This window comes from Oryza glaberrima, chromosome 3 (assembly GCF_000147395.1).
Source record: "Oryza glaberrima chromosome 3, OglaRS2, whole genome shotgun sequence".
NCBI classification, from domain to species: domain Eukaryota; kingdom Viridiplantae; phylum Streptophyta; class Magnoliopsida; order Poales; family Poaceae; genus Oryza; species Oryza glaberrima.
The window spans coordinates 1544297-1569343 of NC_068328.1; the positions used below are offsets into that span (position 1 = coordinate 1544297).

Genomic DNA, 25047 nt, shown 5'->3' on the forward strand with positions numbered 1-25047 from the left:
TCTGATGAACCAATCAAGTTTTCCTAGCCATGTTAATTTGGAGAGATCTACATCTACTCCAGGTGACTGACAGACAGATAGCAAGCAGCAATATATACTCCAGAACGGTAAAATCTATGGGCAAAGCAGTGAAATCACGTGTATATTTATAACCTTACTGTACTTTACTTGCAAAATGTATTGTAGTAGTAGTTCTTTAAAAACAACATGCAGCCTCGGGATTCTACAGGTAAAGCCCCACTTAAATCAACTAGCTAGTCGTCTTCGAATCAGGTATACCCTCGTCCCTCGTCCAGTGGTTGTTCTGTAGAAGAAACCACTGCTTTGTTTCTTTACGGCAGACGTGATCTGAAACTGGCAAGAAACAGTGCCAACGCCCGTCCAACGATAACGAGATACACGCAACAGAAGCGTATAACCAACAATTTCTGGAATCATTTTGGAAGGATACCCGACACAGTAATGGTCTACCGGTTTTCATCCAAATGGCAGAGCAGAACGAACAGTCGAAACACCCGACCCGACAGAACGGCAAAAAACGGGCCTGAATGCCAGCCTGAACCGGCACCGCGCCACCGCCACGTCGTCATCGTCTCGATTGGCAGTTGCCCTCTCACTTCCCCACCAATGCTAGGGCCTGTTTGTTGGAACTTCTACCTGCTACAGTTTTTCTCAGAATCAGAAACTTCCCCACACAAATTAGATTTGATTTGTATAATCTAGAAAATAAACTATAACCCAGAACTTAAAAAACCTAGCTTCTTTAATTCTCATAAGCTAGCTACCAACAGCTTCTCGGAATGCATGCCCTAGATCTCCTGCGCTGCCACGCCGCATCAGCTTAGCTAGCGCCTTCACGTGCGCATGTGCTCGCTATATTATCCAAATCGCAAAACCATCCAAGGCGCGCGGCCTCACCAACCACCACGCAAACCCATTGTTAATTAATTCGCGGCCACACTGTCACGGCGCATTATTTGCTAGCTCCAGTGACAGCTCACTCCTCTTCTTGCTGCTGAGGGCTTAGCTAGCCAGTCCACCTCGTCGGTGTGTGTCGGTGTAGTCTAGCAGCTGCGGCGGGAGGAGGAGTTGCCGGCCGGAGATGGCAGCGGCGGCGCAGCGGCTTGTCGCCGCTGTCGTCGTCTTGGTGGCCTGCCTGGCGTTGCCGGCGGCGCGGGGGCTGAACATCACGGCGATGCTGAACGGGTACCCGGACTACAAGATGTTCAACAAGTACCTGTCGGAGACGAAGGTGTGCGACGAGATCAACGCGCGGGAGTCGATCACGCTGCTCGTCCTCGGCGACGGGCCAATGTCGACGCTCGTCCTCGACGCCGACCAGTCGCTGGCGGGCATCAAGAACGCGCTCCGCCTCCACGCCATCCTCGACTACTTCGACCCGAAGAAGATCCGTGGCCTCCCCGACGCCGACACGATGACCGACACGCTCTACCAGGCCGGCGGGGACGCCGCCGGCAAGATGGGCAACGTCAAGATCTCCACCCTGGACACCGGCAAGATCGCCTTCGCGTCCGCCAACCCGGGGGGAAAGTACGAGGCCACCATGGTCAAGGCCATCAAGCAGATGCCGTACAAGCTCTCCATCATGGAGATCTCGGCGCCCATCGAGTTCGACGGCCTGTTCGACACGCCGTCGGCGACCAACCTGACGAGGCTGCTGGAGAAGGCCGGGTGCAAGCGGTTCGCGTCGCTCATCACCAGCACCGGCGTGCTCAAGACGTTCGAGGATGCCATGGACAAGGGGCTCACCCTGTTCGCGCCCAACGACGACGCGTTCGACGCCAAGGGCGCCCCTGACGTCAAGAAGATGCCCAGCGCCGACCTCGTCACGCTCCTCAAGTACCACGCGCTGCCGTCGTACAACCCCAAGCCGACGCTCAAGACGGTGTCGCGCGCCATGCGCACGCTGGCGTCCACAGCGTCGGGGAAGTACAACATCACGGTGGACACGCGGGGCGACGCCGTGACGCTCAACACGGGCGTCGACAAGTCCCGCGTGGCGGCCACCGTCATCGACGACACGCCGGTGTGCGTGCTCACGGTGGACAACCTCCTCATGCCGGTCGAGCTCTTCGGCGACGCGCCGGCGGCGGCCCCGAGCCCGGACGACGCGGCGCCCGCCCCGTCGCCGTCGGTCGCGGACGCGTCTCCGCCGGCGCCGCCGCCGGCCGACGCGCCGTCGAAGCCGGCGGATCACAAGGAAATGAAGGCGTCGTCCGCCGTCGCGTTGCGGTCAGTAGTGCTCGGCGCATTAGCCACGGCCGTGTGTTCCTTCGTGCTGCTTTAAGCACAAGTTTTTTTTTCCCTTTCTTCCATGTCCAGTGCCGGTGATTGTGATTGCACGAGCTGCATTGCCAATTATTCCTCTGTATAATGCGAGCAAACTGTGTACATTTTGTTCTAATTCTGATATCCTTTTCTCCGAATCGTCTGCGCCATTTCGGTGCGGTGAATTTGGAAGAATTCATGTCGCGTTGAGCTGTACAACTGTAGATCATGTGAGTTCTTGTCCTTTGAGCGCGTCGTCATGCAGGCCCACCACAGCAAATGCGGGTGTGTTGATGTGATCTTGAAAAAACAGATTCGGGCGAGAGAGCTAGTGCGGCTGCCGCTGCCTCCTTGCGCTGGCATTGGCAGCTCCTACGGATTTCGATCAATTCGCCGTTTCAGGACCACCGGTGCCAGTAATGCCCGTTGGCCGTGGGTTATTTGATAACTCTATCTAGTCTTTAAATATTTTTAGACAAAAATAATAGAAATTTAGGTCATCCTATTTTGAACGCGATTCTCAAATTTAATAGACTAAAAAATTAAAGTCTCTTACCACCTAGGGCAACCACAATGCAGAAATACAAGGGGTATTAAGGGGCTGTTTGGTTGAGCGTCAACCTTTGCCACAGTTGTGACAATTAAATTTAGTGTTTGGTTCATGCCACAAGTGAGTTTTACCACTTTTTTTTAGCAAGCTAGCCCACTTGTCATTGAGTAATTTTTTTACCATAACTTGCCACAATTGTGGCAAATAAATTCTTAGCCATATAATGTGCCAAATATTTTGTGGTAAACTATGAAAGTTATGAAAGTCATCTAAACTATGGAAGCCTCTAAAGTGGTCCTTGTACATTGTAGGAGTAGTTCATATATATATAATGCCTAGCCATAAGAATAAAATAACAATACTTTCTTTTCTCTCTCACATAACATACAATTGAGTGGAACCAGTAAGATCTATGCTAATGCCTCATCTTATCATAGCATATTGTAGCAACTACCATAACTAATATCAGGTCCCATCTTATTACCCAAGTAGACATTATACATTAAGCATGCCCTTAGGGCATCAGCAATGTTTATAGCAATAAGGGTGGGCCCGTTGTCAGGGTAAATATCTAGCAATGTGTGTATGCAACAGAGGGGGGGGGGGGGGGGGGCGGGAATAAGATTGGGTCCACCTTCAACCAACCTATCACAAAACCTTGTTCTGACTTATAAAAGTGAGGTGAGACCCATCATATTCCCTTACTACTGGCAATAAGCTTGTAACCTGGTAGTAACTATTTACTACTATCACAATGTTTATTACTTGATAACAAACACCTATTTAATGCTTATTACCTGCTCTAGCACTATATTGTGGATGCAGTGGTGAGCACTGTGTAGTTAATCCACGGAAGAGTAAATTACACTTCTAGGGCTCGAACTTGCATGGCAGAGAAAGGAGTACAATAATTTGGAAACGCCTTTTCTGCTCAACTTGTTCATGCGAACCAAGAATTCAATTGAAATGCGGGATGCACGGGTATAGCCGTTCAGCGATATTAGTACAGATTTAACTATTTATCTGTGGAGAATAATACAAATTTATACACATGAACTCCATAAAAGTAATTAAGAACTAATGTCCTGAACCCTGATCATTGCTAAAGGTCGTATAAACAACTACGGTATTTACACACGGAATTGACATGCTGGCGTTTCTTACACACTGTACACTATCCAATTATACATCTTATGTTACAAGTAAGAGGATATATTTCACTGTTTGAGCGAAGTTGTAACTACAATAGATACAATATGCCCTTTGGAATATTTACAACATACATACGCCAAAATACTTAAATCTTGAAGACCACAAGCACAAAATGGGTAGAGAAGATCAGTCCTTGTTGCGAGAGGACCGCTCCCGCTCCTTCTTCTGACCACCAAGAATCCGAGAGATTTGCAGTCCTCTACTGAACGCTTGATTAAATAGCATCCGTGTCTGAAACTCGGACACAAAGGGAAACCATGCCAAAATAGTAATTGGTGTAAAGAGAAGAACTCCCATAATTATCTCGTATGCCCGAGCAAGGGCACGAACAGATCCCCATAGCCCTGCTCGCCGAGCAAGAGGCTTGCAAGCTTGTGCAATCTGAAAGAGATTGAGCAACAATGAGAAATCAACTGAAGCATAAATGAAGTTAATGAGCAGAACAAGTAGGAGAAAGACAAACCAGCAATATTCCCCATCCGGAAGGTAAGAATGCCAGAAAGCACACAAATATATCTCGTAAGGTCATATGAAGTATTGCTATCAGTACAATCAAGATGGCGATGAACGAAACAAATATCATAAACTTAATCAGACGGAAAAATAGCTGAAAATCCGCACTAAATCTCCGCCTTCCGACAGATACAGTCTGAAAACAGTATAAACAATTTAGGTAAGCAAAATTATAGATAAGATGCTATGGACAGCAAATAGTGTTGTTAACGTGGCCACCAACCCGCCAACAGTTGTATGATCCTTTTTTTTCTTGAGAAATTAATTCTCACCTTCATAACAAGCAATACCACCAAAATCACGAGCCACGAAATTAAATATACCTGGAAAGAACAAAGTAGCAAAAAATGTTACAACCACCCCATCACTTGTTCAATAAAAATGTAGCTCTAACGATCTTTCAAAAAATGCAGCTTTAACAGAACAATAAAATTAACATGGAGGGCATACCAATATACTTTTGTCGCCTGTGATATTTAAGTGGTAAACAAGGCCATACTGGTATATGAAAAACCTCAGGGACAAAATTATCTCAACAAAAAGTCCAATTGTCCCAGAATATTTCAAATGCTCTAGCTCGATCTCCCACCAGGATTCCCAACTCTTGTCTGGTGACACCCCAATGCCACCACGATTGCTGATCCACTTATTCCAATCAGACCAATCATCCACAATTTTCGTCCACTCAAATCCCGATGGATTGAACAGGAAGGGTGCAAAAAGCCATGTCAACACTAGGAACCACATAGAGAATGTAACAAAAATATAGGCAATGGTTGAGCGGTAAGATTGACCAAATAGTTGGTAAATGATGAGCAGAATCAACAACTCAATGCCTTTAACAAAGTGACTGCGAGAATAAAGCCTGTAATTCTCTGCAAACTTAGCATGAAAGACAACAAAGCCCCTACCAGTAGCTCTGTACTGAGCACCTCCATGGAGCAACATTCGTCCATAGTAGTGAGTCTTAGTGCCAAGTGAAAACGTAAAGAACACAGCTGCCAATTGCAAGTTCATCATGATAAATTCACTTAGTGCTTGACCAAATCCTTTTTCAAGGCCAATTTCCATCATCATGGGCAGGGCCATCAGAAAACCTAGCTGAACCAGAGATTGTGAGGCAAGAGCAACCTGAAGGGGGTGGTTATGAATGTATCTCCTTTGTGTTAAAAGCCCTTCTTCAAGTCCACTGAGAGCAAGATAAAGGCGTCCATACAGAAATACATAAACTGTGACAACTGTCAGCTGTAGAAAAAGTGAAAAGTATTAAAAACATAGTTAACTGTGCTGGCATACTCAAAACAATTGCAAATACAAGTTATTTTAGCTTAGGGCATTAGGAATTAAGGCCTCAATCAACAAGGGATAATAGGAAGATGTGAGACCAATGTGGCTCAGTTGTACAGTGACCAATCTTCAGGGAGTGGTCGACGCAAAGCAGACATACCAGAGTACTGAAATAAAATCCCACAGTAGTGAAGTAGCATGAAAGCATTCTGAAGAAATCGAAGCGGTGTCCAAGCCGGTAGATATCACGGCTAAGAGTCTGCTCTCCATTTCCATTGGCCACCTTAGCCTCAAACTTAGAGATCTGGTTTAACCCTACATCTCTTCCTTTACCAACTTGCACATATTCATGATGTGTTATATTTCCTCCACGGAGAGTTGAATTATAGCCTGTAACATAAAAGACAAGAGGAGCATTACCCCAGTTCCTGAATATTCAGTTACATCTGGAAAGAAATTAACATACAGGGCATTCGTATTGAAGCAATGGAGATATATAATTACTGCCAAAGACCATGATAATTGATCTTAGCCACTTCATTAATCAGCAAATTGAAACTTTCAGGAAACAAACCTGCAAAAATATCTTCGCTCAAGTTGATACTCCTTGATGCCTTACTGACACCACCTCTTGTTAGATGAAAAATCCTATCAAATACGTCAGGATGGCCATAGTGGAATCGAACCCTAGAATAAAGAAAGTAATAGCTTTAGATGCAATCCAAAAGGGAAATTCTGTACGTTTTATTATAAAATTCTTATGTAGAACTAGTTATCGGAAAGTGCACTATAAAATGGCTTGCTCAATATGTTTATAAGCTAGCAAATGACATGGCTTAGTTCATCACATGCAATTTCAGATTTAGAGAATATAATATATGATCACTTAGCCTTTTTCTTGTGATTGATGAAAATAATGTATTATGTATCCATTCAAATGTATAGTAACACACATGTGAGGAGGAAATAATCAGATAGGAGAAGATCTCACTTCAGAGGGTTTGCAAGCAGCCGTTGCCCAATAGTCACAAAACTATGCTCCTGATTGGACATAAACCATGCGAGAGAAGAGACACTGCATAATTGAAGAGAAAGGTGCATGAATGAATTACTAACAGAACCTGAAAACTCAATTGAGCAACAGAACAAAGAAATAGCAGAATGTGAAAACTAGATTGAGCAACTCTTATCAACCTGCCAGTAAAAATATGTTCCCTAACTCCAAGTATAGATGGGCGCCGAACTCCATGTTCTGTAAGGAACTCTTGAAGCAAATTTCTCATTTTAAGTGCTTCTTCCATATAGTTATCCTACAAAATTAAAGGTGTGCACAAGTAAATATGAGTTTGAATGGAAGCATAAGTGCTGCACCTCCTTTGGAGAAAATGACAGCATAAAGTACGATTCTACAAACCTGGTTCATGTCTATGGTTTGCAGGCCTTCACCACGGGTGAAGATTATTGCATGATTTTGATTTTCAGGCTTTCCTTCTCCCAACATTGCAGGTCCTGGAAGTTTTATCCGGTAGATAACCTTGAAAACATAAAAATGCAAATGTTGCAGCTTCACAGGATCACAGAAAGAACTTTCACACTTGATCCACTTCTATAAAAGAAGCCCATAACTTCCAGCATTTATCAGTAAAAGAAGTTTCAAGAACAGCAGTTGTGCAGGAGGTTCCTAAAAGTGTGTACACGTCCACTTGAACCTTTAAAGTTAACTTCTTGAGCATCTATCAGTTAGAGAGAGTGGAAAGGAATTGTGGCACTGCTAAGCAAGTCCCGAAGGAACTCAGGACACACTTATCACTCTCATTGCCTGGGAATTATGAAACCATCGGTGTGATTATGTTTTGAAGTTTTCAATAGGACAGCAGCATTCATGTGGTCCTGAGATCCATTTCTCATGAACATGAAGGCTTTCGTTGGTGCTTGGCTGGGCAAAAGGACTTGCGAATTTGCAATACTAGCTGGCCATTCCAGGCCATTACTACTTGGTGGCTTGGTCGTTCATGAGTGGTGTGTGCTGCGTGTGTAAATATGTTTAGTGTGTGTGAGTTGGTTTTTGGGTCAGAACGTCCTTCTTGACCTTTTTGTACTGTGTTTTCTCCTTATTGAAATGACATGCAGCTCTCCTGCGTGGTTGAATAAAAGAAGAGAGAGTGAAAAAATCTCACTGCAAAATTAGATTGTTGAGGATACCTCTTCAAATCTAAATAGTGTTGTTTGGTCTATGGTTTGTATCACTTGTTTTAGAATTAGGCTGGGAATCCTTTGATCCTTCTATTAATAGTGTTTTTGTTTTGTGCCTAACATGATTTGCCAAAATTTATGCCCCACTACCTAATCAGGTAGAAGTACGGTTACCTGATAAGATTTTTTTTGACAAGGAATTACCTGATCAAGATTTTGAACTGGATCTGTAGATTCAGAATCCTTAGTTAGAGCAACCTTTACCAAAGTTGAGTAATAAGCTGGCTCCATTTTCTTTTCTTCCACTCTATCTTCGACCTGATCGATATATGCTACACGAAGAGAAGGGTACCTGCAAGAAATTTATCGCTAACAATTAGAACTTGAGACAGAAGGAATGACCTACATTATCCAATCATGGAAAACACTGTACTATCATGTCTACAATTGTGCAAATTCTGCTGCAAAGCTTTGGAAAAAAATCCATTGGTTGATGTGTGTGAAAGAGTGTGATATAACTGCAAAACATTAAATATCATGATCAAACATGATAGCATCAGGGAGAAATGAAATATAAATTTAAATACCAACAATTAAACAGTGTATTGGCATTCTTCTTTCATATCTCTCTCTATTTCTTCCAATACAATCCAATCATGCAATTTTTGTGGTCAAAATAATATCTTCTATATGCCCAGTAGTATTGTCAGCTATTTGGAAACTTGCACACGAAGTTCATACGAGTTAGATTGTATCTCTAGTGTACACCTAATGTGGCTCCAAAATTTAAATCCAGAATGATATGCAGCATTGAATGGATTACTTATAGTATTATAAATATTGAAATCACTACAGCTACTACAATATGATGAGTACTTAACTAATCTCTACATCTACAGTATTCAGGTAAATGCAATATCCTTATTTACGTTCTCATCAGCTGTAATATGTCTTGGGCATTAGGAAGAGCAGCACGCTTGTCATTTCCATATTGCTGGCATGATACCACATAGGTAAACTTCATATCAGCCACTGCTTCACATTGCGCAAACAAGGACCGCTGTAACTTCCATTGTTCATCAGTTGACTCAACTGCTTTATACCCTTCCATGAGATCTGCAGAGTGGGGAAAAATGAAAGAGTGCTATGAGAACGAAATAGATAAGAATCATGCTGCAACCACAAACCCATGCACTAGCAACGGTTTGCTGCTAATTGCATCACAATGGTATTGTACCCCCACTCTTAACACACATATCCAAGATCATGATGTGAGCAAGAGCCCTGCACAGACATGTGTATTACCTTCATGTTTGGCCATATCTAGAAATGCTTCAAGAACCAAAGCTTTTCGGTAGTACATCATTCCCCTAACTGTTTCAGATCAATCACGCATAAATTTAGAAACTATCAAGAGGTACAAATTTGGAAACTTTTTTTTAGAGGAAAGATCATTTTTTGATGCAGACTTTGTAAGAAACTAATAAAGGTTAATCAGCAATACCTGTTCGAGCTAATGTTTGCCCTCTGTATGAAGCCCACAGACGAAGCTCCTCATTCTTGTCTTCATTCTCTTTAAGTTCCTCATCCCATTCAACTCTTTGCTGAAAGTTCTTCCATTCATCTACATACATATGCACAACAGGATATAGTAAAAGCCAGATGTAAATAGAAGACATAGACACTCATATGCTACATCAGGACAATGGAAAATAGTTTCTTTTCGACCTGGGTAAATTTTCTGTAGGTAGAATAGGGTGGAAACTCCATCCTCATTTTCCTCCTGCAGCTCTTTTATCGAAAAAAGAACAGGTTCATTGTAATACGGGGTCAACGCGCTGCAGATAGAAATAGACATTATCAGTTTGACAAGGGTGCCATGAGAATACTGAACATAGAGGCACTGCAAAAGTAATGTCAAAAGGAACTCACAAAAAATAATGAGCAGCATACAAGGACTTACGAAAATGAAAGCATGTTTCTGACTTTGGGAGCATCAGGCATGTCCATAAACAAAGAATTGGTGAAAAAGGTAAGACGCCTTCTAGCCTCCAGATTTGAGGGGACATCCATAGCAGACTCTTTCACAGTGAGTAACAGTTCCAGCCTTTTTATCTGCAGCAAGAAAAAAACATTGTTGACACTCATTTAGAATTAGGAAGTTTAGCCAACAACAGCAAATGGTTCAGTCTAAGATATAGTAAACCTGAAGCACACAGGCAAACACACCTTCTCTATCCAGGCATCTGTGAATTGTAGGGGAAACTTGATAGCTCCAGCCGGTTGAAATAACTGATATTCTTGATCCCATGTCGTTGTGCCTTCAGGCCTTTGGTATGAACCACCATGACTTGACTCCAAAATACTGTCATGTTGCAAACAAATAAAATAATGACAAACTGCTGGAGGTTTGAACAGGAGCAATCATGTCATACAGAACTCATAGCAGCAGAATTTATTTCATATCTCGTCTACAAGCCTCCTGCCTCTATATTTTTTCTTTCCTTCACATCCATGAGTCTTGTTTTTCTAAACCTGCACAAATATTGCACATGGTAGTGAAATATTCACTATCATTTCACCCACGCTATCAACAAGCATGGTTGGTCCGGAAACCTTGTACTAAGCCACTAAGTGATGATGGTTCTGTGCATCTCCGGGTGCAGAAGCCAGGCCATTTTATTCCACTATCTAAAAATAGCAAAATATTCCATAATTTTATTGTCCATTGAAAAATGCTACAACAGAAGTTGCTCATATAATGATATTAAACAGTAAATCGTCATGGTTCAGTACTTCATCCTCATGATATTTGCACATGTTTAAAATAATAGTTGTTACCTAGAAAGTTGGTCTTCCATTATATCTCTTGTTACAACCTCCAGCATATCTTGAAAAATCTTTATTACAGCATCCCTATCATTCTTATCATTCTTCTCCTGATATATATAATAAACAGACAATGAGACAAACTCGAATCTGGTATACAGACATATGGACAGACTCCATGAAGTTTGCATGTATAACAAGCATTGCGAATATGAGCTTACCAATCATCATCAGTAATTGCTAAAAAAAGGTCATCAGTAGACAGACAGTCAATCATGAAAAGGCAAGCATGTTTCTTTACGCGTTGCATTCATTAAGATAAAATGCCTAGCTTCTCATCAATTTACGTGCCAGAATGCCAACTGATAATCCTTTGTACTAAAATACTTTCCGGCAATATAACTATCTTTTAGATATTACAAAATATATTTCGATTATCTAACATTTGAGGAAATAAACAGTACATTTTGCAGTAATTTGCTGATAAATGGAAAATAAGCTACATTTCTTTAGAAAGATAAATAAGCTACATGTTATGATGATTGGTTAGACAAAAAAGATGTTGACCTTACCAAATATTTTACCAATTCAACAAACTTATTGTAAAGATCTGGCAAAGCGTGCATATTCAAATCAGTAATAACTTTGTCATCAGCAATATACTTTTCAACTTCTGCAAATATAGTATTTATGACCCTGAAAAGCATCACAAAATGCACCATGGATCAGGAAATTATTTCTTCACAACAATATTCAAGCCTTTTGGATATTCCTTAGAAAGGATACATAACTTAATAGACAAAGCCTAGGAGAGAGACCTTTTCTCTGGTTCACCTTGTACAAGATCCTTGATGATATTTTTAAATGATGCATAGCATTCTTCAATTGCACATTTAAAATAATAGTCGTTCTCAAGCCTCTTTTTCAGGTCACGGTCTTTGCCATTGCTATCTTTAGCCATGTCAACAGCTATGGGGATCTAACATTCACATTATTCAAAACAGGAGTGAGGTTTGTTCAAATAAAATATAACCAAAATGAAAAAAGAAAGAGAAGAGAAGGACCTTGCTGGCAAGCAAAAAAGGAGGCCACTGCATAATCTCAAGAGCCTGATCAGCCACATACGGAACAAGCAGCAGCTCCTTCTCCCTGTGTTAAAATGGGGTCCACAAGTTTAAAGGTAGAAAACACAAATCCAATTGGAATTAAGTAGTTATCCATGCTATGCACTCACTTGTTATTTATAAGGTCCTCTTCTCGAAAGCTCGTGATAATTTCGTTCCACATCTGTGCAAATCTTGCGGCTATCTTCTCCTTGTCTGTGTGCTTCCTCTGAAATGTTGTAACAGTAACATAATATTTCAGAAATTAGCGAACCAATAAATATAAAAAAACAATGTAGAAATATGTAAAAGAAGAATAGAGAGACCTCAAAACGACTGTGCAAATAAGACTTTAGACCCTTCTTCCTTTTTGCATCAGATTCTTCAGCCGGAATTAGACAGGCATTAAAGGCTAAAGGTATTGAACCAAAGCGAGATCGCAGCATTCCTAGGGTGCGGATCTGTCTCACCAGAAAAGGAAAAAGGAATGTAAATAATGTTTAACAGATCCGCAGTCATTCAAATGAAACCCATAGGCAGTGGTCATGCTGGGGTTGCACCTACAATTTAATGACTCTTCTCATTTTCCACAAAGAACTAATTCAATTAACAGAAAGTCAGAAGGAAGTACTTAATCAAGTTATTGGCACCAGTTATCTCAATAAGAGTAAATTTCACAAAACTACATATACTTTGACCAAACTATCGCAAAACTACAGATTTAAGAAGATGTATCACAAAACTACAGATTTAGCACCAAATTTATCACAAAATTAATACACGTTTTCTTTTGGTCTAAAGGTTTCCAGTTGTTTCATAAGCGAACAACAAAAATGATTTGCAAATTGCATTGAAATAAGAAGACTGAAATAAATAAACAGCTACTCCCATTGTTCCCACAAAATTGTCACTGTTTCAATTTTGACCATTTATATTTTTAAATGGTTAGTCTATCATGATATGAGGCTTAATACAAATGTTTACAATGCAAAACACTTTGATAATATAGAATATTTTTAGGTACTTATAATTTCTTTTTGCAGAAAATACAAATGATCAAAGTTTAAATATGAATAGTGCTTGGGATAAATATTTAAGAACTTGAGTGAGTATTGCTGTTAGCATGATAATATTGGGAAGCAAAAGATTTTAAGCGTACTAGTGTACTACAAATAGTAACTGGTCACTGCAACATGGACAAGCTGTCGTACAACAAAAGAAAAGACAAATATAATCTGTTTGAAAGATCTATTAGAGAGAGATATATATTATGTTCTTTATTTTAAAATTATGTGAGGGGTTTTGTTGCATATTTGCCTGTACCAATACGTGTATATATTTGAGCCCAGAGCCCTTTGATGAATACAAGTGATCTTCGCAACAAGATCCAGACATAGATATACAAAAGTATAAAAAGGAAAATTAACCTCTCCAAGTCGTTGGAAAGCACCATAAATTCCACCAAGCAGTGTCGAGAAGATTGTATACCAAATTTGTGTATCCATGAAATAGACCTGGAAAGCAAACAAGAATGCAGAAAATAATTGTATACTTCCTTCTACAGCACAAATCTAGCTTATCACAATTATCTTGCCACAAACAAATGGAGCTTCCTAAGCTTAAACAATGCGAGTGCTTAAAAACTTTCTAGGAAAACAAAGGAGAAGGTCGTACCAAAATGATTGGAGCCCAAAGCGCAATCACGACACCAATGTTTCCGTTCGCTACATAACAAAATTTAGGATTGTTATAAACTAATATACAGCTGAAATTGTTTGAGTGACATAGTTACCTTTTGGGAAAAACTCATGCCACTGAAAAGTGTGTATAGGTAACTTCATGATATCCTTGGTAGGTTCGACAAGAGGCTTGATCTTTAAGAATAAATGCAAGATTAAGTTGGTTCATACAGTTACTTCAACAGAATTGATTTCTAACAAGGTAAGCTCACAATAATTGAGAAAAAAAAAAGGCATTGCTCAACATGAACTAGATTCAGCATAATCCCATGATTTCAAAATGTAAGTCCCCTTAATTGAAAGGTTCTTCAATGATCAGATCGTCATGGTTACCAGTTTTATTAGGTGCATCTTGTGTGCGTCAAATAAATTTATCATAACATTACACTAGAGGTTTCTAAACTTGTAGAGAAGGTCCAAGTGGTGTTAAACTTGGAAGCAGAAGGTCCCAAAACATATTGAGTGCTGCTCAAGTCTGCAAACTTAAAAAACGCCATTTATGTCATAAAGGATTATTTTATCTGACAGAAGTTATAAAATGGCAATAGAACAGATTATTGGATATGTGAAACTAATGCGGATCATTTAAATTGATGTTTTCTATAGCCATATTGGGTATTGTGACTTTCAAATTGGCTGAAAGAGCTGACACAGCACTAGAAAATGGAGGTAAGCAGCGCACAGTGCAGTTTCATACATTGTGACACTACACCAATACTATTTTAGCTCTCGTAATTTAGGTAACCAAGCATGTTGTACTTGCTCTATCATTGCCATCTGCTAACCATGATGAGAACATTTAGATATTACACATAAAACATATACTATCAAAAGCATTAAGGCAGATATAATGCAACATGCTCTTAACAGTAGCTAAAACAGTCGAAAAAAATCATATAGCAACATCACCGAGCACTTATATTCCAAAAATATATATCTATATCTAATGTGTCCAAACAAAACTGCAGTTCCAAATCCATAGTAATTTTGGTCAAATGGAGTTATTGAGATAAATCAAAATGGAAAGTAAACAGATAATTACCTCCACATAATAGCTAAATGCAAACTTTATCAAAAGAAGAGCAATCCAAAACATGGTGTACCTGGAAAAATTGAGATAAGATCCTTTTGTTAACATGCAATGTTGTATAGTTACTCCCTCCATCCCAAAATAAGTTCATTTTTCACCCATCCCACGCATACCAATACAAAAGCAAAAGATTAAAATACACCTATTTTATCTACTCCCAATGCAATTATTCTCCACTTTCACAAACTTCGATGCAATAATTACTCAAAAATGAACTTATTTTGGGACAGATGAAAGGAGCTAAAAATGAACTTATTATGGGACGGAGAGAGTGCTAGTTAGTGTGTATTCATGGAATATTCACATATTCAGTTATCATTGATACAATATAATGAACAGTAATGTCAAGTTCTTACATGAAAAGTGAGAAGGCACTTTCATGCATTCCCCTACCAACAAATAGACGAGGCTGCACCAATACACACAACATAAGTTCACAATGTTCAACTAGATCAGAAAATAACTGCAAAACCTATACTGAAATTTCCAGAGAAAATCAGTAAGTGGCACCAATATCTAGGACTTTGATACAAGAAAGGAATTGTATAAACACCAAACGAGTTGCTAAATCAATGAAATAATAATTTAATCAAAATAATCCAAAAAAGTTAAATAGTAGTGCGTCCAAGAATACTAATAGAATATTTTTAAAATAAAAATGATATTAAATGTAAAAACAGAACTGTTAGAAGGTTGTAATTTCAAAACCACTGTTTCCTCATATTATAATTGTTTACACACAGTATTATTTCTTTATTTCTAAATAAATAATGTTTTTATTTTGTTAAATAAGTTTACTAAATAAATAATATTTCATCGAGAGTTAATTACTTATATTTTTGACCCAAAAATACATTTTGCTTCGTCATATCAGGTCTCCTTCTCAGGTAGTAGCTCACAACTATATTTTCCACATTATCTTGGTCAGTAGTTAACTGTAGTTTACAAAGAAAAATCGAGAATATCAAGTTTATTCCCTGCAAAAGAGATTAACAAATTTATGCCTAAATTTTCTTGATGGGTAAAAATGATATGATTTAATGAGTTTAAAATGCAATGTTGATAAAAAACGAAGCTATCATGCAATTCACTAAAATGTAATTATGTAAATTTACCTGTGACCACCACATGACGAACCTCACAAACTTGTAGTCTGAACTTTCAAGTATACGCCGTAGAAATGGGAGAAGAAAAAGAATAGCAGCTAGCAAACTGGGAGACAAATATATAACTACTGCAAGGACAAAGAGTGATGGGTGGTTTTGACCATTTCCAAACCAGCCTTTGATGGCCTTGATAATTCCTGTTGGATTCTCCCAGGTGTATGCATATGTAACCGGCAGTAATACTACCCACAAGGCTGCTAGTGTGAACTTTAGAACATATCTCAGTTTAACTGCAAATTCCATTGTTCTCCTGGCCTTCCAATTAAAGATTATATCAAGTGTAGCTGTAAATACCAATAAGAATTATTCAAAGACCAAGAAATTACATAACTATGGAAATGGTTGTGCTGTCTTGTGCTCACTCAAAGATCTTATCACTACACAAATATAAATTGGAATGACTAAATATCTAAATTTTCTTTCACATAAAATATTCAGGTGTTATATTTCTTCCATGCTGCATTCACTGACTAATTCGCAGAAAACATATTAGCTTGTTGGCATAATTATTTCATGTTTTTCAGACCTTGCCCGAGATTTAGAATAGCAGAAGTAATAAATATGCTCAGAATCTTCTTGAAAACAACAGGATCAAAAATATTTCCCAGCGAGCCTCCATTCCAAGCCAGAATTACCATAACCTAGTATAGAAAGATCAGTAGGTAGATGAGAATAATAAAAATGGTTTTATAGGTATCTATTATTCTATTGCAAAGGTAAATATGATTCTGAAATCTGCAAGCACTGCAAACTACTAGTATTCTCAGAAGAGAATAACGTAGAAATGGAGGTTCATACCTGAAGAGCTAGAATAAAGAAACTCCACATTCTATCGAAACTCCTGAATATGTGCCAAAAGGAGCGTAGCTCAACAAAGTTGACCTTTCCTTTCTGCTTTTCAGTTCTTGTGGTCTGCAAAAAGGCAATTACACTACTATTGTTTCAAACACCCGAAAAAAGAAGACATGATACTGAAGTAATAACTAAAGTGGGCTCACTTCATTTCTTTGATCAGGTGAATTTAAATGTTGACAAAAGAAATCAGCATCCGCACGCATAGGCCAACCTAACCGAAAGCACTCAGCAGACCTGCAATTTAAAGAATGTAAAATATAGGCAACAGGGGTACAAAGGTGTAAGATAAACTAATACCAGAAATATTCATTTAGGTCATCGTAGTTTCTCCACTCAGAATGATTTCCTTTTTCTCTTTTGCTCCTTTCAGCTTCCTGAGGAATGATAGCAAAATACTAATTTTAGCAAAGTAGTGTAAAACATATATTGAATAATGGAATGATAGCTGAGAACAAGATATACCTTTGCAATGGTGAGGTAAATTGGAGTAACAACTTTCTTCAGAAAGGCTTCTTTCTCACCCCCATAGGCTGGCTTCACATATTCACCCGTCAAGGCACTCACATTTCCAACTAGCATACCATACATTTCAAATGCCATCTATAGAGTTGTAAGTGCTAGAGTTGTCAGCACCTCAATAAGCTATCAAAGTCCAACACAAACATTGTTGTGGGCACAGTAGAAGAAAAATTCTGAGCTAAAACATTCTTCGAAGGAAAAAAAAACTTATACTAACACAATAAATGAACTCCATGAATATTGGTTGATATGGTTGCAAAATTAGACTCTCCATAGGATCAACTATAGTATCTTGATAGAACAGGTCGTAGAGTTGAACTGTAGATTAGTATAAATTTTGCTCAATATGAATGATTGCATCCTCATTTACATAAAGGAATTTACTTAAACTGATGTTGCTCATGCATACAATTAGCAATTTTAGCTACTGTCCTTAACACCTTGTGAAGATTGATCATTCATGAAACAACAATTACAGAAAAATACTTCCTCTATCCACAAATATAAGCATTCCAAACGTTTGAAATTTGTCCACAAATATAAGGATTCTAGAGTACTACTTGTCCCATCAATCGCCTCTCGTTCAAAATTATTCCCATATTACCCCTAACGACCCTTCCATTCCCATCCATCCCTCATTTAGTGAGGGGCACCAAAGTCTTTTCTCCTCAACTTTAACCTCTGCTAGACAACCTAGAAATGTTTATATTTGTGGGCGGAGAGAGTAACTGTAAATTATGAGTTGTTTGATCTCTTAGACTGAAACAACATAAATTTTTAATTCGATTTTAGCAAAATGAGATGTCACAACAGCTGAGTTGAAAGGAGTGAATCATATAGAAGATAAACATCGTAATTGAGTTATCTTATGATACAGGGTTCGTGTAACTGCAGTGTTCATAATTGTTACTGTACATCAACATGTAGCCACTTCCACATTCTTTCTAGATGTTCATATGATCAATGGTATCAATAAAATGTGAAACAGGGTAGGCAATAAGAAGATGGTCAACATCTTTTTTACTAGAGTTTACCCGGAAAACATTTTACAATTGAAACATAAATCACACATTAATACCTGATGACTATTAATCTAATAACCCCATGTATAATAAATTTTACAGCATAATGTATTGCTTAAATTATTGTTAGTGTTATTCCAAAAAAACATTGGTTGGCTAATTGCAAATGAAGAAACTATACTCCGAACTGCTTACCTACATGTTTGTTCATGCACCAACCCAGAACTTTGTTTACAGGTCAAGTGGATGCAAAAACGTTGACCCACGCACGGTTAAGACAACACAACACTAATGCTTTGAGTGTGCACATAACCAAATCAGTCCATGGCATACTCCGCGCATCCATTCACAGAAAATAATTCATTGTTTGTTTTATTCATCATAAAATATATGGTTGTTGCAGGGCAGTACTCCATGGCAGTCCTTAAGGCAGATGAAGAGAACGAGCAAATGCATCATCAAAAGCTATAAATAAAGTCGTTATCCTACATGATCCAATCAATGGCCTACTGAAGAGAAATATATTCATAAAGTGAATCCGGCAACTAAAATAAAGAATTAGAGATATAAATTTAAGTAAAAGGAGAATTTAAGATGCAGAAAGATTTTTATTCACACCATACATGATGGTATATGTAGCAAATGCATTCCGGCATAAATCGCAAATTTGCAGCTTCACCCCAGATAAGAAGGTACAGACCCATATAAAGCAGTTTACGTTGTTGCACCTCCTGCTGAATTGTTGGCAACCTGTCATTAAGAAAGATAATGGAAGCTCAGAGACTGTAAGTGTTCAGAAAATGTAAGGCATCAGGTTTTTTTTCTCCTTTTTGATGAGGAAAAAACAGTACTTATTCCCTAACTTGGGAATTTGGTCCATTTTGCGTCAAACTTTTCAAAGATGATTTATCACCTTTTATAATTATTGCACATACATATTTTGAAACAAGAGGGAAGTTGATGTTTAAAAAACTTGATTGCTTTGATTTGATATAGATATGACTTGGCTCACTATGAGTAACTTTTCCAGTTGATAGTGGCAGATTGTAACATGGACCATTCAATTTAATGAGAGCCCTTAGATTTCCATACACCTATTGCTTTTGGAGTTTTAGTTTGCACTAGATATGTCCCTCAACACATGTTATAATAGTTAAAACTCCTGGTACCCTAAAACTAAGGAGAGGATGTCCAAACCAGCCATACTCAAGGTCATTCTAAAACCTTGAACCACAATGGAAGGCCTTCGGCAACATATAGCAATCCTTGTCTTCTTTTTTTTAACACTAATGCATTAGGTGCCTGCTTCTTTCCATCTAAAAGTTTGCCCACTACCACCCTTCTGGGTCTGTTTATAGGTTACAAATTATGAGAACTACAACCCTACAAAGTTCAAACCATGCTGATTGTATAAATACTATGGTATCATGGCCATAAATTCTTCTGTTTATTCCATCTAAGGCTCACCTTACTCTGTGTGTTTAATGTAAACATGGGTGCAGACTTACGACACCAGCAAGGGACGCGAAGGAAAGGAGAAGATGAGAGATATTGCCTTCAATTGGTAGGGTGACAACATATGCTTTGAACTAATAGGCTCACAGACCAGGAATTACATATATAACCGGTGTCGGATGTTATGGAGTACTGATTGCACTACCCCTTTTAAATTATATTTACAAATTTCCACCTTCACCTTTAATATCTTTCAAATTGTTTTACCTTTTGCAACTGCAGAGCACAGAGATTTGTGTGGGCTTTCTACATTATTTTGGTTGCTTCTTATGAACATTCAGTCCATCAAGCAGAGGTAAGGTAATGAAACACAAAGCACTACCTCCAAAGTCCAAACAGATATTTTTCAAAAGCAATAAGAAGAAAGAACCAAGTACAAAAGAACAGTAAGATAACAATGAAGAGATTCTGAGGTAGTCACCAAAGGCTACTCTTGCGATCAAGGTATTTGCACCACTTTTTGTAGTTCTTAAACAACTTTTTCATCACTTCATTCAGCGCATTATCATCCAACTGCAACGAAAATTGCTGATAACTCAGGCTTCAGAGAAAATAAAAGGGAATATCAAAAGGGATAAAAAATGTTTATGTAAACATATGAAGGAAAGAAAGTAAGATTTTTAATCTGTTCAGGCTCAGGGTTTGAATATTTTCAGGGAAGAACAGAACCTTTGATTGTGGATCAGTCTTTGGATTTCGTCGTATGTGTACGTTAGCAAGAAGTAAAATCAGATGCTCACGCTGATTGGAAACATTGTCTGTCTGTATGTCAAGAAGTCGATGAGACATCAAAACCCCAGATAATGGGTAGGTTAAGAGTCAGAATCATAGTTATGAAGAACAAATAAGCAACGAAAAATATTCAAACAAAGTGTGGATTGCCTTTCCTGAAAACCAAACATAGATTGTAGCCAGTCCAAGAGGTCTTCGTTAACCTTGTGTTCATAAGTTTTGGGCCATGGAAGACCTCTAGTATTGCGAAGAGCAACAGCGGCAGCTTGGATCTTGAAAGTGAGAAAGTATCAGAAAGTACTTCACTTTGATAGCATTAAGTCAACTCAATAGAATCGTAATATAAAAGAAACCTCAGGAAATTTCATGACTGCTTGATTGCCACTGTCTGGATCAAGAGGGAGTATATTGAAAGGGAGATATATCTTTGTCTTCTCTTTAACTTTATCAGCGGCTTCCAAGATCTAAAGATAGTAAAACAGATGATCTGATTGGTAAATACTACTACTTGGTAGATAAGTAATATCCATATGAACATGAATGATGATTAAAGTTCAGCAACAGCCACGGGAAAAAAACAACTTGTTAGGCTATACCTCATGGTCAACTTCAACAGAATGCTGTTGAGTGACTGCCTTTAAAACCTCAAATAGAACATTAGCAGTCTGGTATGCCTTGGTAAGTTGAGCACTGCATGAATAAAGAAAAATTGGCAACAATGTTGATGAGAAGAAGATTATGAAATGGCAATATAACGCACCGATCCACTTGGTCGGAGACATTTTGAAGTGCTTGAATATATTTCTTATAATAGTGTTGATAGAAGGCCTGTATTTCCCGTGCATCACTCTTGCGGGCCCTTCCTCTCAAGGTGGGTTCATTCTCCTAATAGAAAAAAAAACAACAGGCTATTGAGAATTTTAGATATATATCCCTGTGACATGGTTGGGTTTTTAATTCATACGAGGCATTGGTGTGGTCACCTAAAATCTTTCAACATTTTCTGGACAAAATTAACTACATATTTTTTTAGAAGCTACGACTAACCTCCTATGATGATATAAGATATAACTCTTAATGAGCACAATGAAAGATTCATTTACACGATCATGTAAATGTTGCACTTATTAGCATGCATAAAAATGTTGAAACATAGCACTGGCCAAGGGGCTATGTGTAAAGGAAAAAGGTAGAGGAAAGGATATAAGCAGAGGCAAGCAGTCAATGGCGCCATCACAGGACAGTTGTAGGATAAAACAAAAATGGATGCAAACAACTGACTAGAGCTAGAAGTACTTGAAATGCATACCCTTTCAAGCCGTTGCAAAAGAGCCGTCTTGAATTGCCGGACACCCCGGCCACTTGAAGTTGGATCTAACCTGTGAGCCTTTTCAAATGCATAGAATCGACCTATCCATTATTACAGACATACAAATTAATGTGATCAAACACATTGTGAAGCAGAATAAGATTAGTATTCTTTTTTTATGGTAATAAGCAATGAGTGAACAATGTTTGTAAGTGGATCACCAAGACGCCAGTGTTTTTCTGTAGCTAACTTCTTTGTATGTATTGTGGAAGCGTCGAGATAGGGGTCCCCCCAAAATTCTTATCCAAGAAAGAAGTCTAAGATAATGATAGCATAAAGCATTTCCATCACCAAGGCGCAATTAGGCAAGAGAGATGTTCGTTTGTGCATTCAAATTTTTAAAACAAAACATTAGCAAGCTTTCACACTAGGTGACATTGTGACAGTCCAGTTAGCAGTATGCCAAAATATGGTCTTTGTATAGTGGAAATGCAGAGGATAGCTGGAGGTGTTGACTCATGTGCAATCTCACAACAGCGAAATCACTGGGAGGAGCAGGTTGGGGTAGCTTACAGAGGTATGCAACCCGGGGATTGGACGCCTCGACCTCATTGGCAACACGGAGGATGGGCGCGATCTCAACAAGCGATGATGGCACCACCTCACTGTCAAAGATTTGCTCGCCCAGGTTTACCGCTGTCTGCGTTCTGAGGATGCGCCGCTGCCCCGGTGGCTGCATTGGCCCTCCCCGGGATAGAGTTCGTGACAATGACGTCATCGTGATTGCTTCCAGTCACCACGCCCAAACCTGCGCACACGAACTGAAGGTAAGTTGAGTATCGAGACGAATCTAGAAAGTGGTAGGAGCTTCTAGAAGGCAGAGATGTTAGCACTACCTTGCTGCTCTCAGGCAACAATTCTATCCACCAATCAATCACCTGGAAACCGTGCTGGGGGCCTAGCCCATGCCTGGAATTTCCAAAATTTCAGAAAGTTCAGAATACGAACATGCAGAGCTTAGGAACCTAACCGCACAAGAGACAGTAAGATACTTTTAAACAGCGTTCGTCCCCACACAAGTCAAAACATGAAGTGCTATGCTACTAGAACCTTCTAGAACAACGAGGTGGAAGCAGAGGTGGAGATGATTACCTTCCGCCGAGACCACCGCGGCTCCAAAATGCAAAACCCCAGCCTACAAGCAGAATCACGCCTGTGTCACAAACTTGGAGACCCTTTCTCGCAGTCGCGGGGGCATCACAGCGCAGTTTCCAGAAAACTCCAGAAACCTTCTGTAAGAAGGTGATCAAAAGGAGGATTTCATTAGTTCCTCGCCCAAAAGGACAATGGGCGAGCAATCGGCGCGATAACTCGGAGAAGGCTAGAACCTTCTAGAAGCCTCCAAAGTGATAAGACCCAGCGCGCGAAACGCAGGCGAGCGGCTACGCACCTCGCTCGCGGCAAAACCCAGTAACCTCTCACCAGCAACAACACCGCACCTTACAGGCCACCGGCCGCGACGGCGCTCCACACCGGACGGCGACGCGGGACTTGTCGAAACCGCCGCGGGGATCCACCGGAAGGGGAGGAGGAGGTGATCGGCGTGACGCGAGGTGGTGGGGATTGGAGTTGGAGAGGAGGAGAGGATGCGGGTTTTTTATTTTTTTGAGTGGGAGGGAGGGAGGAGGATTTGGGAAGAAGAGACAGTGGAAGAGGAGAAGCGAACGTAGTTGGGCCGGAAACTGGGGATTATTACGGGGACGTGCCACTGGGAAGACGGAAGTGGAAGAAGGCGTGGACTAGTGGGTGCGGCCGTGCGCGAGTCCGGCGGTTGCGGCGGCGGAGGCGCGCTCATCAAAAGGCGGAGAGATCCGCGTCATCTCCAAGCAAGCCACGTCTTGCTTCGCTTCTTTTCCAATCTACTCCTAGTACGTACTCCTACTGAGGTACGTCTATGCATCGCACGTACGTGCACTGTCGTTCTGCATATATATAGGTACATCCTTCCTCCCAAAATAAAACACTAATATAGAACATGATACATTCCAGTATAGGAATCTAGATGAATATGTTACTTTGCATAAGAACATTAATATGTTTATTTAGGATGAATATTTTTATGTCACTTACATATTAGAATTAGGGCCCCTTTGAATCACATGGATGAAAAAACAGAGGAATAGAAAAAACATAGGATTCTGACATGAATGTAAGTGTAAAACAAAGGATTGCAAAACACAAAAAAAACATAGAAATAACCGTTTGATTGGACCACAGAAAAAACACAGGAATTTGAGGAGAGATAAAGACTCAGGGCTCATTCATAGGAATTTTAGAGGATTTCATTCCTATAGAATTTTTTCCTATATAGTCCTTTGAATCAAAGGAATGGATCCTATAGAATCCTATGAAATTCCTATGGATTGTCTTTTCCCATGCCCCTTTGAGGGCCCCTTTGAATCGCAGGATTGAGAAAACGTAGGAATAGAAAAAACGTAGGATTTTGATAGGAATGTAAGTGTAAAACAGAGGATTGCAAAATGCAGGAAAAATATAGGAATGACCGTTTGATTGAACCACAGGAAAAACACAGGAATTGGATTAGAGAGATAGACTCAAAAGAAAGTTAGCAAGAGGTCGAAGCTCTTGCTAAATTTCCTCCAAAATCTCTATAGGATTGTCCATTCCATAGGAATTTCAAAGGATTGGATAGGATGTAATCCTTTGTTTCAAAGAGCTTCATAGGAAATTTTCCTATAGGATTGAAATCCTCTAAAATTCCTATATATTTCCTCCAAATCAAAGGGGCCCTGAGTCTTTATCTCTCCTCAAATTCCTGTGTTTTTCATGCGGACCAATCAAACAGTCATTCCTATGTTTTTCCTGTGTTTTGTAATCCTCTATTTTACACTTGCATTCCTGTCAGAATCCTATGTTTTTCAAAGGGGCCCTTAACAAGAAGTAGAACCTTATGGAAGAAATCCTTTGAGGATCCCTTTGAATCACAGGAATGAAAATCCAGAGGACTAGGAAAAACATAGGATTCTGACAGGAATGTAAGTGTAAAACAGAGGATTGCAAAACACAGGAAAAATATAGGAATGACCGTTTGATTGGACCACAG

General features: G+C 39.6%; 2 protein-coding genes across 2 annotated transcripts; one reads left to right on the top strand and one right to left on the bottom strand.

Annotated features, from left to right (window-relative positions):
• The first annotated feature begins 897 nt into the window (after window positions 1-897).
• On the top strand, window positions 898-2488 carry LOC127768814 (fasciclin-like arabinogalactan protein 10). Its single transcript, XM_052294466.1, has one exon. It carries the CDS (start codon window positions 1103-1105, stop codon window positions 2306-2308), a length of 1206 nt encoding a protein of 401 aa, XP_052150426.1. The 5' UTR covers window positions 898-1102; the 3' UTR covers window positions 2309-2488.
• A 1335-nt stretch (window positions 2489-3823) lies between these two features.
• Window positions 3824-23867, bottom strand: LOC127768560 (callose synthase 3-like). The gene is made up of 45 exons (XM_052294167.1): window positions 23312-23867; window positions 23076-23215; window positions 22820-22892; window positions 22497-22731; window positions 21924-22024; window positions 21375-21499; window positions 21211-21304; window positions 20968-21078; window positions 20770-20886; window positions 20552-20644; window positions 20304-20395; window positions 18991-19117; window positions 17289-17426; window positions 17124-17200; window positions 16970-17060; window positions 16770-16883; window positions 16498-16612; window positions 15921-16255; window positions 15162-15214; window positions 14758-14818; window positions 13769-13850; window positions 13651-13700; window positions 13404-13490; window positions 12303-12437; window positions 12108-12205; window positions 11938-12022; window positions 11692-11852; window positions 11446-11569; window positions 10886-10983; window positions 10274-10409; window positions 10008-10159; window positions 9773-9882; window positions 9549-9668; window positions 9350-9418; window positions 8974-9160; window positions 8249-8396; window positions 7266-7385; window positions 7046-7161; window positions 6843-6926; window positions 6426-6538; window positions 6012-6241; window positions 5015-5809; window positions 4837-4887; window positions 4515-4700; window positions 3824-4432 (listed from the first exon to the last, which is right to left on the bottom strand). The coding sequence occupies exons 4-45, from the start codon at window positions 22699-22701 to the stop codon at window positions 4178-4180; spliced, it is 5841 nt and encodes a 1946-aa protein (XP_052150127.1). The 5' UTR covers window positions 22702-22731; window positions 22820-22892; window positions 23076-23215; window positions 23312-23867; the 3' UTR covers window positions 3824-4177.
• Window positions 23868-25047: the final 1180 nt, after the last annotated feature.